Consider the following 19,518-nt stretch of genomic DNA (forward strand, 5'->3'; position numbering starts at 1 on the left):
TTTTCCTTAATATCCGATAGGAATGGGTTTTTCTTGTTGCTTTTTAAAATGACACTACTGGGTACTTTTGTAGTAGTATTACATGGTTAAAACAAACTGTAGTGATCCCCAAGGAAAGCTTTCTAGAGTACTCGACGATGAGACCAATAGGAGAAAGGTTTGACGAATAAGATCAGAGAGATTGGGGATCTGGAGCGAATCGCTCTCAATATCTATATTGTGAAGACCCTAGGAAGACGCCAAAGCAAGACTTTCCCTGACTGCCAAAGCCTCAGCAAAGAGAGGATAAGGAATGTGAGAGAAAGACTTAGCTAAGACTGCAACAAAATTGCCTGCAATGTCTTGGAGAACATCACCTACACCACCAATGAGACCGTTCGCATTCCAAGCTCCGTCTACATTAAGTTTCAAAAAACCAGGCCTCAGCTTCACCCACTTCACGGTCGATGAGTTTGAAGAGTGGCTAGCAGTGGAAGTAGGAGTGGAGGCAAGTTGGAAGTTTTGCCACCAGGAGATGGTGTGAGATACCACAATGTCAAGGGGGTCACATTTACCTGACCAAAGCATAGTATTCCTAGCGCTCCAAATAGCATAAGAGAGCATCAGAATTAAATCAAAATTATGCTTGTCAAGAATGCTCAAACAAATTACATAGCATGTAGAGGAGATTGATGAAAGCAACTTTTATACCTAGATCAACTTAAAAATGTGTACATTGTTCTGCTCATTTAGCTCAAAACTCAATTGGTTGTGGTAAGAAAGTTAGGGGTTTGTACATCTTAGATCATAATCAAGTAATTCTAAGGTTTACAGTACCAAAGTGGAAAACAAACAGCAAACTTGGTTCTGGCATCGTCATTAGAGACGTCCATCTTTCAGTTATTTGAAGCACTTGTTCCTGTTCTTGTTTCGTAGTTGTAGTGATTTGGAGCTCAGGTTTAAAAATTTATATCCTGACTAAGAATCATCATGCTACTTAAGTGATTATAAAGTTGCTTTTGCCATTTAATTTGGTACATTTTGAAGTGTGGGGTCCCACGAAGGTTATGATAATGGATTTCATTAGTTTGTTACGTTTATAGATAACACTACTAGATTTACTTGGATGTTTTCGAAGAAGATAAAAAGTGACTTTTCCAGAATTATGTGCAATGATGTTTACTCAATTTCAGACCCAAGTTAAAGTGCACCGATCAGCTGACGTTGGAAAATATGGGAATAATATCTTGAGTTGTTTCTTTTGTCAACAAGGTATTATTCATGAGAGGATTATTCCGTTCACGTCCCAACAAAATGACGTGTCTGAACGAAGAATCGTCGTCATTTACTTGAAGTGGCTTGGTCTGTGCTCTTGGATATGTAAAGAAGTTGGTTTCCAATTATCTTTGAGCCATGCTATTTTGGTTGCCTGTTATTTGATCAATCACTCTCTCGGCTTTCGCACTCCTTTCGAAGTTTACGAAGATATATCATGTCTCAACTGTTGTCGTCCCCAAACTAGCTACCTCCTTAAGTATTTGGCGCGTCATGTACATGTGCTGCTTATTCCCATGAACGAAGTAAGCTTGATTTCTCTGCTCTTTAGTGTTTGGTGCGTCTCCAAAGTACCTTATAGTATTCAATCTATTTAGAGAAGAACAAGTTAATTGGTCGGGTTGGTCGATAATAAATCTATGAAGAATCATATGGAATCAAAGGAATTTCAATTCTTCCTCACAATCCAGCTATGCCAAGCTAGTTAGTTAAAAATAATAGTACCATGCAATTTTATAATTACGCTTATAGGGTGGCACTAGGTAGATGATCTTAGCCAAATCTAGGATTTCTTCAGGTTCTCACTAGTGGGAGTTGGGTTATATAAGAGAAATAAGCAATGTGGCTTAATTAATTCCCAGCTATAATGTTAAGTAGTTAACATGAACAAAAAGATCATGAAAGAAACCAGAAACTATTGATTATGTAACCGATTAATGATTGATTTGGAATCTCTGTGTTGAGTCACATGAGAGTCTTATAGTTTAACCTTTCTTGCTCTGCAACAAAGTTAGAAAACAGTAATAGTTAATTCACTATCACATGCTTAATTAGCGGCTTCCAAGTTCCAACCCTAGCTAGTGAACAAAAATGGAGAAGTTCTTAATTACTAATTTAATGTATGTTTGGAGTAACCTGTAACTACTAGTCCATTTACAGATCCGGCATATTCCCAGCTAAAAGTATTGTTGCGTAATTACCAACTAACTCTTCGTATAGAGTTATACTTCTTGAAATATTATATAGAAGACACCTCAAGTTCGAATTCTCTCTCTATTGATAAAAACTCCCTTAAACTGAAAAATGGTGGAGGGTCACACTGGACACAAGTCCCATACTAACTGAAATTAATATATTTACAGGAATCTTGACTAATGTGTTATACTCAGAAAAAACTCATGTGAAGTGTCATTTAACTTTTCTTGTTCACAAGTCCCATACACACAAAGTCCTTTTCTTCTAAGATTTTTTTAATCTCATCGAGTTATGAGGTTCTTCGTAGTAAACATGACGACTGTTCTTGAGCTAAGGTTATATGAAGATGTTTCATCCCTCATCTGCTTTCTATTTTGGTTTGAAGGCTTTTTCATGTTAAGCTTTATACACATGATGCACTTCGGCGTTGAGGTGTTTGTTTGGCTTCTATTTGCCATTAATGTAGAGAATATGCTGTAAGTTTATGAGTATGAATTATGAAAGGAATCAGATGTTGTGTTTAAGATTGATATGGAAAAGTCTTAGTCAAAAGCTATATCTTATTTGGTTCCCTTGTGGAATAAGTAATGTAAGATTCTAAGTAATCCTTATGGGATTAACACTCGGTATTGGAACTTGTTTAGGATTGATATGATTGTGTATCAATTGTGGAGTTTGAATCGTGAGTCTATTCTAATAGGAAATGGTAAAAGGAGTACTATATAAGGCTTATGTCACTATTCTTGCAATATACGGTTCATAGTATTCCAAGTCCTATTGATTGGAAGAACCCTTGTGTTTTGCTAAACAGGAGAAGGCTACAAGCTTGAGAAGTCGCAATGGCTTCTTCATATGGTTCAAATTCTGCAGGTAAGTGCTCGATCTTTTCTCATATTTAAGTTCTTCTCTTGGTTGAGTGAAGTTCAGTGGCGAAGCTACATAGGGGCGAGGGGTGGTCGTCACCTTTCCGCTAGTCGGAAAACAAGCCCAGGAGCGCCTCTTTGGTTTGGTTGGAAATTGGAAAGTATGGTGCCTTTCTGGCGTTTGTTGCTATGCAATGCTTCTGTGCGCTACAGGATTTGCTTTTATAAAAAGAAAAAAATTTATTAACTAAAACGACACAGTTTTACATCTTCATTAGAAAACAATAATAAAATATTGTGTGGGCCATTGGTCACCATTAGCCATCATCCCTTTCAATTTCCCATCTCTCACTCACACTTTACCAAACACAACAAATCCCCCAATTCCTAGCTTCCATTGCAATCACCACCCGTCACGCCATCTTTCCCAATTTTATGTAAATTTTTTATTTTCTAAATTTATATATTATTTCAAACCCTAATTAATTATTCAATACACTTTTTTCTTTAATTAGTATAGAATCATATGATAATACAATAATATGGTTATTGATTATTGATATGAATTCTATGATTATTGATGGCAATGAAATTATTGTTTAGGGTAAAAAATGAAATCTTGTTATTGATTGATTAATTGAATTATTGAATAATGTATACGATTATTCATACTGATTAGTTGAATATAATTTTTGTTTATTAAATAATTTGTATGATTATTAGTATTGATTAATTGAATTATTGGATTGATTAGTTATTAGTCATATCACTATAGTCTAAGAGTTAGAGTTTTTTTTTTTTTTTTTCTTTTCTTTTCTTCCATGATACAATTAAGTAATGCAACGATACTATAAAAAAAAAACAGTGCCTAAAATCCTCCTTCAAATATTCTGGGTAGTTCACAACAAAGTGAGGCTATTGAGTTTGATGAATTATTGGCTAATCTTTTTGCAGACCTTGGACATAGACGTTAAATGCTTGCTTATCTACCTAATTATCGCGAAGCAATTCGTAGACACTCTTCAAAATGATTATTGTCAACCTAAAGACCAATTCATTGCCAAAAAAAGCTAGCAACAATCGATGTTTTATAACGGTCGGGATCAATGGTTAAATGATAGCATGATTGTTTACATTGAGATACGTGTATTTGCTTTTATTGAAAATAATCTATTATGCACGTTTTCATGACATGAAACATCGCCAGCAATAATTGTAATTTGGTTGTTGCCCTTTTTTTTTTTTAACTTTGCACTTTTTAAGTTTGCCCCTCACCTCGGCAATTCCTAGCTTTGCCACTGGTGAAGTTGTGATTTGATTGGCTGTATCCATGTTCTTTAGATTGATAAGTTGTTCAAAATTATTCTTACATGTGGTATTAGAGCCTAGGATTCTAACCATAAAGTTCAATCCTGCATGAAACCATTGAATCTGGGAAACAAGTTGTATACTAGGGTTATAAGAATTCGAATGTAAGTAAAATGGTGTCGTTTAATAAATATGGCCGTTATAATTTTAAGGGGGAAAACAGTGTCGTTTTTATAAAGGTTGATAGTTAAAATTTTCGACCGTTACAAATCTAGAAAAGTTGTTCCGCTTGTGTTCTTTGAAATGGGTTTTCCTTTTGGTTTTCTCTTTTCTTGTTCCATATTGCGATTCTGATCTTGATGTCGAGCAATAAGTCTTTCAAACTGCATAAATAAAGGTATGACTTCTGATTTACTTCACACTTGAGTTTTCAATATTAAATTTTATTCTGCATATAGTCATGCTAAAAGATAACTTGAATCTATTATGCATTTTTGATTACCCTGGATATTGACATAGATTTGAGTTAAATAGTTGCATAGATTGTTACAAATTACTTCTGCTGGTATGACTAATATGAAATCAATCAAATAAGTTTTGTCTTATTGGTCTATATTGTACAATCGGTGCTAACAAAATTCTGCAGAAATATGACAAGTAATATTGCAGTTAGAACAATTAGTGTTGTTTGTCGATATCATTGCAATTGTTTACTCTATGTATATTCTTAAATCTAATATGTATCTGACTAAATTGATTCAATGGGCTAAATTTAGTGGTGAAAAGATGGAAATCAGGAATCTTTAAAAGGGTTCATAGTTCTGATTTCATTAATCAATTATGTAGTTTCACTTAAGACACTAAATTTGGCAGTAGTGCCTATACTCACTGGTAAAAGAAATTATAAGAAGTGGAGAAGAGAGATTGAATTGCGCTTGACACTGAATCAGTATAACATTGCCCTTGACAATCCACAACCTGAAGCTTTGACTGATAAAAGTACCAAAGCTAAGAAGACCGAGTTTGAAAGATGGACTAGAGTAAACAAGGTGGTTGTCCATATTAGAAAGTGGAATGATAGACATTATGCGTGGAGGAATCAAGAAATTTGCTCTTGCTAAGGATTATCTCCATGCCATTGAGAAAAAATTCAGGGGATATGAGAAAGCCGAGATTGCTCAACACATGTCCCTATTGACTTCTTACAAATTTAAAGGGGGAGGCTCAATCAGAGATCATATCATGAGGATGACTGATGCGGCTGAGAAGCTTTACTTCCATGGATGTTAACATTTGTGAGAAGCAACTAGTTTTCTTGATATTGCAAGCCTTGCCACAAAAGTATAGCCAACCCAAGGTATCATACGACACTTAAGACAAAACTTGGACCGTGGATGAGTTGATTGCTCAAGGTGTACAAGAGTAGAATCGGCAAAAGCAAGAAAAGGGCAAAGAACCCGAGTTTGTCAATTTTGTGCAATCTACCAAAGGAAAGAAGGAGGCAAATTTTGGTAAAACTTCTAAACCTCAAACTTTTGATAAATCTGTGATGCCTGCTAAAAATTCCAATTCCTCTAAATCTAACAAATTTAAGGTGAAAAACAAGAATATTGAAAAGGTCAGATGTGATCATTGCAAAACCAAAAGTCACTATATAAAAGATTGTGAAATTTTCAAGAATTGGCTGAGATCTAAAGGAAGAACTGATGTTTATGTTTGTGAAGAGTCAAATCTCATTGATATTCCTACTGATTCTTGGTGGTTTGATACCGGTGCATCTGTGCATATCACAAATTCTCTGCATGGTTTTAAAGAGCAAAAGAAAATAAACTGTTTTAATGTTTTTGTTAAGGAAGGAACCAAAGTGTCGGTTGAAGCTATAGGCAATGTCTAATTGAAATTAGTCACTGGAATGATAATGCAGTTGCAGTTGAATGATGTGTATATGTACCTAAAATGAGGAGAAATTTAGTCTCAGCATCAAAACTAGTAAGACAAGGGTATTCTTTTATGGGAAGTGATGAAAGTACAAATTTTTTTCAAAAAGGGCTCATTGCAGGGACAAGTGTTTTTACTTGATCATCTTTGGAAGTTGCAATGCACTATTGAAATTGAAAATTTGCATGTTTTGAACCCTGCAACTAAAAGAATGCATGGTGTTGATCAAACATTTATGCTTTGGCATAAGAGACTAGGTCACATTTCCAAGGACAGAATCCATCAATTGTCTAGATTACAGTTAATCCCTTACCATTGATTTTAAAACTGTAGTTGAGTGTATTGATTGTATGAAAGGAAAAATAACTAATGTTAGGAAGTTTCAAAGAATTCATAGTTTGGAGATCATACACAGATATTTGTGGACTTTTTCCTATCAAAACCATATGAGGAAATACTTATTTGGTGAACTTTATTGATGACTTCTCAAGATTCAGTTATATTTTTCTTATTAGTGAGAAATCAACAGTCTTTGATTGTTTCAAAATCTTTAAGAGTGAAGTTGAAGAACAGTTAAACCTTGTTATTAAAGTTGTTAGATCGAATAAAAGAGAGGAATATTTTGGCAGGTATACAAAAGTTGGACAGCAAAAGGGTCCACTTGCTCGTTATCTTGAAAGTTAGGGGATTGTGGCATAATATACCACTCCTGGAACACCACAATAGAATAGAGTGGCAGAAAGGAGAAATATGACACTAATAGAGATGGTGAGAAGCATGATTTCAAGGTCAAAACTTCCAGGTTTTCCTTAGGGTGAGGCATTGAAGGCTACAAATTACATCTTAAATCAGGTGCCATATAAGTCTGTGCCAAAAACACCATTCGAACTATGGAATAACAAATTGCCAAGCTTTAATCACTTTCATGTCTGGGGATGCAAAGCAGAAGCAAGATTGTACAATCCAAGTGAGAAGAAATTAGATTCGAGAACCACCACATGTTTTTTCATTGGTTACTTAGAAAAATCAAAGGGTTTCAAATTCTATTGCAATCAAACACACACAAGAATACAAGAAACTCATAATGCCATATTTCTAGAAGATGAAGATGTATCTAATATGGTTCCAGACAGTTTTGGATTTGAAGAAATAGCGTAGTTGAATATTAATACATCACAGCTGAATTATACTCAAGTACCTTTGCTTCAGAAATCCAACATTACTAATCCTGATATTGAAGAAGACATGATAGATGTGCATGAAAATCCTATTCAAAATGAGAATCCAAGTTCAGAGACTCAAGAAACAACTCAGTTCGATTTAGATCATACTGTTAATGATCAGCATACTGATATCTTGTTGGAATAACCATAACCAAGGAAATCTAGCAGAATAAGAAAATCTGCAATCTCAAAAGACTATATATCTTTAAGAGGCAAAGTTTGACTATGGTGATATCGATGATCTTGTGACCTTTCAGCAAGCAATGAAGAGTCCTTAGATTGTTTTATGACAAAAGACAATGAAATAAGAAATTGTTTCAATGTACAAAAACAAAGTTTGGTTCTTGGTGCACTCACCAGCTAATGTTCAACCGATTGGCTGTAAATGGGTATACAAGACCAAGAGGGATGCTGAAGGAATGATTGAGAGACACAAGGCTAAATTGGTTGCAAAAGGGTTTACAGGGTTTACACAAAGAAAGGGTGTCGATTATAATGACACTTTTTCACTAGTATCTTCAAAGGATTCCATGAGAGTAATAATGACATTGACTGCTCATTTTGATCTGGAATTACACTAGATGGATGTCAAGATTCCTTTCTTGAATGGTGAGCTTGATAATTAAATTTTCATGACTCAACCTCTTGGATTTGTTGAAAGGGGAAAAAAAGAATATAATATGCAAACTAAACAATATGGATTAAAGCAAGCTTCAAGACAATGGTTATTAAAGTTTGATCAGGTGGTGACTTCACAAGGTTTCATTGAAAACAAGATGGCTGATTGCATTTATCTTAAAATTAAAGGGTTCTTGTCTTATATGTTGATGATATCTTGTTGGCAAGTTCAGATATGCAAATGTTGAAAGAGAAAGAGCATGCTTGGTAAGAACTTTGAAATGAAGGATCTTGGTGAAGCTCATTATGTTTTGGGTATTGAGATTATCAGGGACATAAACAAAAGGCTTCTTGGTTTATCTAAGAAGGGTTACACTGAGAGAGTACTCAATCAGTTCAATATGGAAAACTGCAACAAGGCTGATGTTCCAGTTAACAAAGGTGATAAATTCTCTAGAGATTTATGTCCTAAGAATGAACATGAAACCAAGCTCATGAGGTTAAAACCATATGCTTCATTGGCTGGTAGTCTCATGTATGCCAATATTTGTACTAAACCAGACTTAGCCTTTACTGTTGGACTTTTGGGAAGATTTCAATCAAATCCAGAAGGGTCTCATTTGGTGGATGCAAAGAAAGTATTGAGGTATTTGCAGAGGACTAAAGCCTTCATGTTGGTTTATGGACAAGAAACTACTTTGGAGTTAGTTGGCTTCACCGATTCAAATCTTGCAAGGGATATAGATGAAAGAAAATCGACTGGAAGATATATTTTCAAGTTGAGTGGAGGGGCTGTTTCATGGAAAATTGCTAAACATATCATAATGTCTACTTCAACAATGAAAGCTGAATTTGTGGCATGTTTTGAGGGTATGAAGCAAGCAGTTTGGTTAAGGAACTTGATAACTGATATGAAGCTAGTAGATTCAGTTGAAAAACCAATTAGAATGCTATGTGATAACAATGCTGCTGTGTTTTTCTCAAAGAACAATAAGAGAACTTTAGCCTCAAGGTTAATGGATATGAAATTTCTCAAAGTTAGAGAGATGGTTAAAAAGGAGGAAATTGATATTTAATATTTGTTTACTGGTGAAATGATTGCAGATCCTCTTACCAAGGCCTTGCCAAATAATGTGTTTAAAAGGCATGTTACTAAGATGAGAGTTTTAGAGTCCTTTGATTAGTGGGAGTGAACTATTTGAAAGCCTGAAGATCGTTGCTATTGTTTATTCAGTAATCAACATTGTTGAGCTTGAAGATCTTCAAAACTAGGTAGTTTAGTTGGCTTAGTTATGCCCATCTCGCCGTTTTTTTTGTTTTTTTTTGCTAGTTTATTTGCTTTGGTTTTCAACTAGTGTTCAATTTTTCCAGTTATGTGATTAATTGTTCCAGAAGACAAGTTTATTTAATAATAGTCGAGATTGCTTGAAAATCGTTTTGGATTTTGTTGATGCATTCTTTAAAAGCTATTATTATACTATTAAGTTTGATGGCTGCATTTTGATTATTAGTATTCTGATATGAAGTTGGCTAATATCAGTGGGAGTAATGTTTTGGTATTACTTCGAAGTTAATTCACATAAGTTTAAAGTACAGATCATATATGCTGTGCAAATTAGATTCTTGAATTCCCTATTTTGAAATGTATACTGGTGTGCTTGTGAGCTTGTTGATTTTTAGACTTAGTGATCACTTCTATCAATCTTAAAATACTGGTTTTTCATGTTCATACTTAAGTGGGAGAATGTAAGTTTATGAGTATGAATTACGAAAGGAATCAATTGTTGTGTTTAAGATTGATATGGAAAAGTCTTAGTCAAAAGCTATATCTTATTTGGTTCCCTTGTGGAATAAGTAATGTAAGATTCTGAGTAATCCTTATGGAATTAACACTTGGTATTGGAACTCGTTTAGGATTCATATGATTGTGTATCAATTATGGAGTTTGAATCCTAAATCTATTATGATAGGGAATGGTAAAAGGAGTACTATATAAGGCTTATGTGATTGCTCTTGCGATATACGGTTCATAGTATTCCAGGTCCTATTGTTTGGAAGAACCATTGTGTTTTGCTAAAGAGGAGAAGGCTACAAGCTTGAGAAGTCGCATTGGCTTCTTCATCTGGTTGAAATTCTGCAGGTACGTGCTCGATCTTTTCTCATATTTAAGTTCTTTTCTTGGTTGAGTGAAGTTGTGATTTGATTGGTTGTATCCATGTTCTTTAGATTGATAAGTTGTTCAAAATTATTCTTACATCTGCTACTTATCTTTTCTTTCACTGTTCATTATTGAAGCAATTTTAGACATGGTTGGCTTGCTAGTTTGGTACTTCTCTGCTTTTTTTTTTTTAATTTTTATTCAATAACAATGTTTTGACACACATTTGTGCGCAAGCCTTTTTCTCGTCAGTTACATTATCTTTTGATTTTGCGGGCCTTTTCACCATTTCTATCATATGGAAAGCACACAATAAGCCTTTTTCTCGTCGTTACATAATTGTTCATACTGGAAAGTTTATTAGTTGAGGCTCTCCAAATTTAGATACTTGTATAATTTATTCTATAGGTGTTCGACCTATCCCTCGCAAGGCACCTAATATATGTCATACGCTTGGGTCTCTACCTTGGTTTCCCTTGCATAAACTTAACATTGATGGCTTGTCTAATGGAAATCCTAGTCCTATTGCTTGTGAGGGAATTTTTAGGGATTGGCTGGTTATTTTTTTGGAGGAATTTGTCAAATTATTGATCATTAAAATTCTTTTTATGTGTGGAGTTGTGAGCAATTATTATTGGTGTTGAATTTGCTTATCATCGGATTGGCATATGGTTTGGTTAGGAAGTGATTGGTCTAGTGTTCTTGCTTGTCTCCATTCAAATGATTTTGTTTCTCCTTGGCCTTTTCTTACACAATGATTTACTTATTTGGCTTGTATCCGAGAAATGAATTATGTTTCTCTCACATTTATCGGGAAGGGAATATTGTTGCTAATAGTTTGCTAACAAGGTATTATCTTCCTCAAACTTGGTCTCGGATAACTGCCTTCCGTTGGCAGTTCTTACTTCTTTGCATTTGAATTTCTTTTGCTTGCCGGGTTTTTGTTTTTCAGATTAGTGTGCATCAAAACTTTCAAGTCAGTCCCACTTTTCTAATGATTTCCTTTTTGTTGGTAACATTTTGTTTTTTTGTGTTTTCAAGCTTGTCTTGTAGGTTTATGCATTTTAGACTTTGCTTTAGAGTTGTTAGGTTTTATTTCACCTCTTTTTCCTGTATTTTTACTTTTTCTTTGGAGAGGAGTGTAAGGTTGATGCCCCTTCTTTTCTTATAATTTTCCTTTTATTTTTTCCCTTGCTTTGTTTAATAAGGGTTAAAGTTTTATGTCCCTCATAATTAGGTGTAACTTTTTTTTTATTCAATAAAATTCTTCTTCACCTCGAGGTTTTCTGAAGAAAAAAAAATCATTTGGTGTGAAGAGTAGTGCACGTTGCATTGTTTTTGTGAGTTTGCGCTACGGTCCTTCTAGGCTTTTAGCTACATGCTTGTCTTTACAACCCAAAAGGTTTTATCTGTATACATGGCATGTATGGTAAATCATCCATCACCTTGCTAAAATACTTATTGTCTTTACTAAAAATAAAAATTTAATAAATCTTATCGACTACTAGCTAGAAATATGAAATATGTATAACTAGAGTTTCGAATTTTTTTTTTTCATGAATACAAATTTTTTTTCGGCATCATTGGGAAGCTAAGGTTGTAGCACATGAACTTCCCCGCTATGCTTTCACATCTTCTGAGTTTAGTTCTTGGATTGAGGAGGTGCCTAACTGGCTCTCTAAGTTTATTAATTCTGATTGATTGCTAGTTGATTTCAATGAAGATTACTTTCTTAAAAAAAATATATAAAAAATAAAAAATAAAAAAAAAGATTTTTTTTGCCCTTTTGATACAACGGTCATACTAGGTCACACAATAAACCGACCATAACAAAATATGAAACTCAACAACTATATTATGGAAATTATTAATAACCACACCCACTGCATGTGGTGCTGTAACTGGGTGTGGTTTGCATATATAATTGACTGTGTGCTGTAATCGAAAAACATGAAGCACTGTCAACCTGCTAGCACTATGAGATACAACTGGTGATTTTACTACTCCCTTCTGTTACATGCAAATTTGATTGGTTTTGTTTTTCCTGCGCTTTGAGAGTTTTATTAACGGGGGAAAGATTACAAGAGATTAACACCCTTGAGCTATCTATATCGCAAGAAAAAGCAACTACAAAAACATTGCAAAAAAGGTTCCAAACCTTCTTTATAATCATTTATACACTGAACTACTTTAATATACAATGTCTTCATTGGTGTGTGGGGATAATTTTGATATTTTGTTTTCCATTTATGTGGATTGTTGAACTGCAGCATTATGTACCCAGTGTTTCAATAATTTTGGTTGGACGAAGCTTGATAAGATCTTTTCTCAGCCCTTCTTGTATAATACTATATTGTATTGGTATATTGTTCCGGTGCATGAAAATAAACTAATTGTTGGTCAAAAGAAAAGGATAGCTTGTTGAAAAGGCTCCACTTGAGCCATATGCTCTACAAATTCTGTAAGTTCATCGAACTCAATTTGCAACAAATGCCATATATAAATTATTTTTCTTGTAATTTCTGTATACCAATTGTGAAATCCACTTCAACTTTCTGTTTATTAATTGCTGCAGGTTACTTATTATGTTGTATGTCGATACATTGATTCCATTACATCTGCTGCTGCTGGTTTATTCCAACAACTAGGATGGATTGATGGATGTTCTTTTTACTCACAACGGATGGGTTGTACTATACAAAGGGTTGGCTTCCTCTTTCTGATAGAGATTTGCTTCTGAGTCAATTTGGGTGAATGAATGATGTGCCTTTGGTGTGCCGTAAACATTATTTATGGTGTGTCCTCCCATTTCTTCATTCTCTTATTATATATTTTAAAAAATTTCATTATTCATCATAGCCTTGATCAGAAAGAAGGAAAATAATTCCCTTATTCTAAAGAAGGAAAATAATTCCTTTGTTCTCATAAATCTAATCTATATTGATCATTGTTAGAAAAAATAAAGTCTAGTCGATATATTTTCCAATTTCACGAAGTTCACATAATTTTCACACAAATAGCATAACTCAAGTAAACTAATTCTTTTTAATTTTATTTTCTTACAGCAGGAGTATATCATACTACAAGGTACTTGTTAGATGATGAGGAAGACTCCCCAAACTTGATTCCGGGCTCTCTTTTGATTCTTTGGGTGTTGACTTCATTCTTTTGTGTAAAACCCTAAACCCCAAAGACAAAGACTGACGCAGCACAAAGCGATCAAACCATTATCAACATAATCCTTTGTAGAAAAAAGTCTTGAATTCACTAGAAAATTGAGAGAAATCCAGATCACTTAAATAAAGATTACAAACATTTGGAGCAACTCAAATGACTTTTTTGGTGACAAATCTCAAACGACTTCCAATAATAAAAACAACATTAATCGGACGACAAACAAAGAGTCCGATTTTTATTACAAAACTTTAAGCACTATTTTGAAGGCTGAAATGACCCCAAATGGCCAAAATTCAATGTATATCACAACAAAGTGGTGTGTTGGACTTGTGATGTCGTTCCTTTTTTCGAAAAGGTATCACGCGTCCAAATCGGAGCTCAGATGCCAAATCTACAAATTTTCGCTGCGTTCTTTTGTCTTCCTACGGTCCATTTCCGCTTCGATCCATTTTGCCATTTGTTCTACATCAAAGACTCTCAAATGCGCGCAATCGTCCGCAAACTCTCGGGTACTAGGTAACATATTAGCTACAATATTTCATGTGCATCAACTTTGTATTTGTACATTTTTTACAAACTCACACTCCTAATTATACACATATATAGCAATAGCACTTAACTCTTCAGGGGGTAAGGCATGCATGTATGCACGTGGGCCATAAGAAAGGAAACACACTACTTACAAGTACCCACATCTTATCCTATAGAAGGGAATAAAATCCCCAGGAAGTTCCAGGCATTCACTTTTATGTAAAGGCTAGTACATATATAAGGTTTTTTTAGGAGACCAAAAGAATCAAAATGCAATGGCTTTCCCAAAGTTTTATTCTCTCTCTATCTCTCTTCAAATAAAAGTAACAGCAAAGCGGGCTTTGGAATAAAGAAACAACGAATATATAGACTAAAGAGGCATCAATATTGATGCCTTATAAACACAAATGTCTATTCCAAAACAAAAGCATCCAAGCTTGACTGTCTGGTCTCTCTTTGGCTCATATCTACGTCTACTACTCCGTTAGTACGTAGTTAACAGTAATGCATGTCAACTATTCACATTAATTCGTGATTCTCCAGGATACTGTGCATCTCTCTCTCTCTCTCTCTCTCTCTCAGAGTACATAAGATAAGATTCAATCTGATAAGGTCATGTAACTATTGATTAGGTATATTATATAACTAATCAAACAAGACAAACCTAAATGATGTTACACTCAATCTATGTGCCACAAAATGTAGAACCTGATATATCACCCAGATTCATTCGTCATTAGATTTTCAATGATATGTGCGCCCACTGAAAATTTATTGACCTAACTAATTTTTCGTAGTCTAATTCAAGGATTTGACAAAAAAAAAAAAAAAGGAGGAGGTATGGCACGTTTGGTAACAATTTCAATTTTCATATTTTCGAAAACTGAAAACTCAACAAAGTAGCTCTCATTTTAACAAAAATTGAAAACATTTACGAAACTAGTTTTCAAAAAAATTGAACAAAAAAAGGCCCCTAGGGCCTAAGTTTGACAACATTTTTGTGTTTGGTGGCTAATTCACTCTTTGGTAGCTTTGGACAAAGAAAGAATCTGAGAACAGCGTATGTAATTAACTTGGTAGTGATTGCAGCTAACATAGTCGATTGTATTGAACTAACAAACTAATTTACCAAAAACCTAATAAAATGGTTGTAGTAATTAACTTGATATAATGATAGTGATTGGCTGGTATCTGGTATCAATAAGTAGGCATTGGTATATTCCTGATTATTGATATTAATAGATAGAAGTGACATAATAGCAACAAAATAGTGACCAAATATATTGCAATGTATCATGTGTTGTAGATTGTACTTGATAGTAAAAACACTTCTTAATTTTATCATCATCTGGAGCACCTAATTCTAATAAGTTTATAAGAGCATCTCTAGCGGAGAAATGTAAATTTAAGATGTAAAAATTACGTGTACATCTCATTTTGCATCTCTAAGAGATGTGAATGTGGATTCTATAATAAAGAAGATGTTATAACTTATAACTCACAGAGCCTACTTTCTAAAGATGGGCAGATGAATATTATTAATTGGAGAGATTTCCGATCAACAATATATATATATATATATATATATAATGTCCGTTTTAAAGGCATCTCTTGTTAGAGATGCTCCACTTTAAAGGCATCCCTTATTAAAGATGCTCTAAAGGCTTAAGCTATTTTAATCCAAGCAAAGCAAGCTTCCATATTTCGTACTTTGCATAATTAAAAAGTTTAGTCACTATATTCATAAGAATCACTTTTACCAATGCATACACATGTCAATTAAGAAATGATTTAGAAGCCACATTTCATCTGCTTTCGAAGGCGTGGTTTCAGGACCCTGCGGAGCTCACAAATCACATGCTCTTGTGCAGTGCATGGATGGTTCTTGATCGTATACTGGTCCATTGGCTGCTGCATTAGTATTTAATTTCTTTTTTTATTTTTTGGTTATTTAATTTCACTTGTAAAACACTAAATTACTAAATTATTTCCCATATGATTATTATTTTTTTGCTGAAGGTTGCAATCTGCCTCTGACCTCATTGACTCTATATATGACTCTTGTCGTCATGTGCATGTGCTCGATTGTTGCATGAGATCGATTAAGATACCCCCTTTTATATGAAATAGGGTAAGCTAGCTAGAGGCTTATGGGAGTGTCTTGCTGTAACTTTGTGAAACTCAACTTTAAAACACTTGCAAGAATAAGAATTGATTCATATAGTAACGATAATCAAAGGCTAAAAGTTAGTCACAATGACGTTGGCAACTCCTAGCTAGCTGTAGCAAATTTGTTATGAGAATTGTCGTATTTGTTGATACAGTAGGAAATCAAAATTTTATCACAACATGAGAGATGTTTCTTTTATTTACTCTTCTTTTCTACTCTCTACACACCAATTCAAGAGAAAATGTTCCTAATTGAAGTTTGCATATTCTAGTCTTCAATTGGCCGTCAAATACAGAAAAAATTGTGAGATTTTATTTGCACAAGTTCTTTTATTGGTTAAAATTTTGAATTATGCAAAACCTTACAGTTATAAAGATTCTTTATCTAGATTTTTATACGTAAGACTTGATCATTGATTCTTTAGATCACTTAGTAGTATCATGGGAGAGTAATTTTCTACCACGTCCTTAACCACAAGTTCTTACTTGAAAACTATTCTTTATGAAAAGATACACGACATGACATGACTGAATTCACAGATGAAGCAAGAAGTTGGGATCCAACAACTGCGCGCTTATGCTTGCTGACACGGTAGGGGAGAGAGAACATAAGGACAGGCAACAGGTAGGTAAGTTAGGCAGTGAGGCTGTTGACCCAGTCGAGTCTTAAAATCAAGAAAATCATTACTAAAAATCACCAAATGAGAGATTTTTAAGCAAATATAAGCCGTACCTCCATAACAAATATCTGAGTGTCTATAAATTGGGTAGAAATTTTGCTTTATCAGAGGAAAATAAGAAGAAGGATTCTCTTATCTTTTTTTTTTTTTTTACTTGAACAGGTACAATTAAATCACGTTAACATTTTATATTGATTTTTTAATAGACATCAAAAGACAAAAAGCAAAATTTGAGAAGGGAAGGGAGAAGGAGAGAAGAACATGAGAGGAGAAATGTTTCATTGTGACTAAAACACGGTTGGTATAAGTGGTGAGAAAATTTTTTTTTTAAGTTATTAAATTTTTGACACACATATCCTACTATTTGTATAATGACATATGATGTATGATCCCGTGTACCGGTCAAATTGAAAAATCTTTCGAGATGAGAGAATCCCACTCCGAAAAATAATCAGATGCCTGGGAAATGGACAGTGAAATTTTTAATGAATTGGGTAATTAACAAAAAAACAAAGATATCGGCGGGCAAGTATTTCAGTTTTGGTTTATTCTAGGTCATTGACAAAAAGAGAACCACCTAATTACATTTTTCCCCGAGATCTAGGATAAGCTGTCCCCAAATTTTAAACAAGGAGATAATTCAAAAGATATGGGGATTTGGAAGTTTCTGTAAATAGCTACCTTTTCACATAAAATTCTACAAATTAGATATTGGTAACCTTAAAATATGATTATCCTTAATTAACTACTTAGCTAGTGAAAAAAGAGGCAGAAAGCTTAGAATATTCATTCATCATGAATTTGTGAGAATTATCAGATGGCTTCCCATGACTAGTAAGTAGATCACGCAATTTGTGTAAAAACAGCGCGCACACACACATGCCACAAAATAATGTGAAAAAAAGGATTTTAAAGCACACCCACTTTAAACTTGCAAATTAAGTACTAATTAAGAATTAACCGCAATCAGGATCTTCAGCTCTCCATCACCATATGATAAGAATTGCACAAATACCCACAACCCCATCATGTACAATTCTCTAACTCCATCCCCACCATTTTCAAAAGACATAAGCTAACCAAGTAACTAATTTAAAGAGAAAAAAAAAAAACCTCAACCATCCCAACTGCTACACTTTCCTCAGTCCAAAGATGTTACATAGAAGAATGAGAAAGGTAAAAAAGCAATTGACACACACTAATCACTTAACAGTATATCACATGCTTCTGGCAAGCCTTTCTTGGAATCTCCTGTAGGACTCCTGCTTCTCCAAAATAAACTTCTCATGGCTTCTAGCAATGAACAAATCAGCTAACTTATCGATCTCATTAGCATCGGTCTGGTCATCGTCCATGGAATTATTATTATTATCATGGACCTTCTTCTCCTCAAGCCATTGGAGGTACCCAGTGAGCTGCGACTCAGGACCATGATTATCCTCACATTGCTGACCATCAGTTGAAATTACTGAATTCCATGTGGAATCATAGTACAAATGTGTTGCTGTTAATCCATCGTAGACATGCGCAGGCACGGGCAACACATGCGTAGAGGAGCACCAGTTGTAGTGCAGTCTAAACGAGCCGAAAAATATCTTCTTGGTCTTGTTCTTGTTCTTGGTTTTTCTTGTAGGGTAGATGAGCTGCATGGGTTGGCTATCTCTGAGAACCTGGATGAGAATTGATAAGGCCTTGGATCTGGCTTTGTTGAGGCACCGAATTACGCGGCACACATGTGAGAAAATGAGGGTGTGGAGTAGGGCTTTGATCTTCATGGTGGAGCTCAAGGTAGAAGCTGGTGGTGGTGGTGGTAAGGTGGAGAAAACTTGAAGAGGGTGGAGGGATTTTAGATTGGAGGAGGGTCCAACTCTAACCATTTTTGTGTGTGCAAAGTGTGTGCCCAAGTGGCTGCGGGGGTAATTGGCTGAAGGGCCCTAACGGAAAGGGATTTATAAAGGATCTTCATTCCATGTTTGCCCCTTGACCTTTTGATTATTTAAAAGATGTGCCATTCAACTTTGTGACCTAGGAGATATGGCCCTTGAACCTTTAAAGATTTGCAATTTTGATAAGACTTCAAATTTGAAAGCTGGCAAAGGTTCCAAACTCGCAAGATCTGCTGATACAAGTCGCGGTTAGATTATTTGAAATGATGGTAGCCTTGGTAATTTGAAGTTAAGTTGGGGGTTACTTGGGAAGAAGATGGGGACAGGTAAAGTTAGGGTGTGGTGACGCCAGGATCCCAAAGAGAGTGTATTTTAAAATGCAGGAGCTCGAGAACGGCAATTGAGGCTCAAGCTTCGCAGAAATTACGAGCTCAAGAAATATTATAATGTACTTGGATGCGAGAATGTGGAAGACTAAGTTCAACATGAGAGACGGATCAAATTATGGAAAAGTTTATAATTAAGAGGTTAGATTACTTTCAATATTGTCAATTGATTTTACGGTGAAATTTCAATTTTCTTCATCATATAGAGCAATATTGTCAATGGTGACATGTACTCCACATTACCCTGTTTATGTTGTCCGCGTGTTATGTTTAAAAATTCGCAACACGTGAGAGGGCATGTGAGAATGTAATAAGGATAAAGTTCCACATTGGTGAGGGAACAATCCATGCA

General features: G+C 34.7%; 2 protein-coding genes across 2 annotated transcripts; one reads left to right on the plus strand and one right to left on the minus strand.

Moving 5' to 3' along the window:
* The first annotated feature begins 8,460 nt into the window (after positions 1-8,460).
* LOC137712115 (secreted RxLR effector protein 161-like) lies at positions 8,461-9,255 on the plus strand. The gene has a single exon (XM_068451259.1). It carries the CDS (start codon positions 8,461-8,463, stop codon positions 9,253-9,255), a length of 795 nt encoding a protein of 264 aa, XP_068307360.1.
* An 8,469-nt stretch (positions 9,256-17,724) lies between these two features.
* LOC137713886 (uncharacterized) lies at positions 17,725-18,801 on the minus strand. The gene has a single exon (XM_068453238.1). It carries the CDS (start codon positions 18,769-18,771, stop codon positions 18,112-18,114), a length of 660 nt encoding a protein of 219 aa, XP_068309339.1. The 5' UTR covers positions 18,772-18,801; the 3' UTR covers positions 17,725-18,111.
* Between the last annotated feature and the right edge of the window lie 717 nt (positions 18,802-19,518).

Source organism: Pyrus communis, chromosome 13, assembly GCF_963583255.1.
Source record: "Pyrus communis chromosome 13, drPyrComm1.1, whole genome shotgun sequence".
Lineage (NCBI taxonomy): Eukaryota > Viridiplantae > Streptophyta > Magnoliopsida > Rosales > Rosaceae > Pyrus > Pyrus communis.

Bases quoted from the DNA above. Each gene is read 5' to 3' on its own strand.
- LOC137713886 (XM_068453238.1), bottom strand. From the start codon at position 18,771: ATGGTTAGAGTTGGACCCTCCTCCAATCTAAAATCCCTCCACCCTCTT.
- LOC137712115 (XM_068451259.1), top strand. From the start codon at position 8,461: ATGAAGGATCTTGGTGAAGCTCATTATGTTTTGGGTATTGAGATTATC.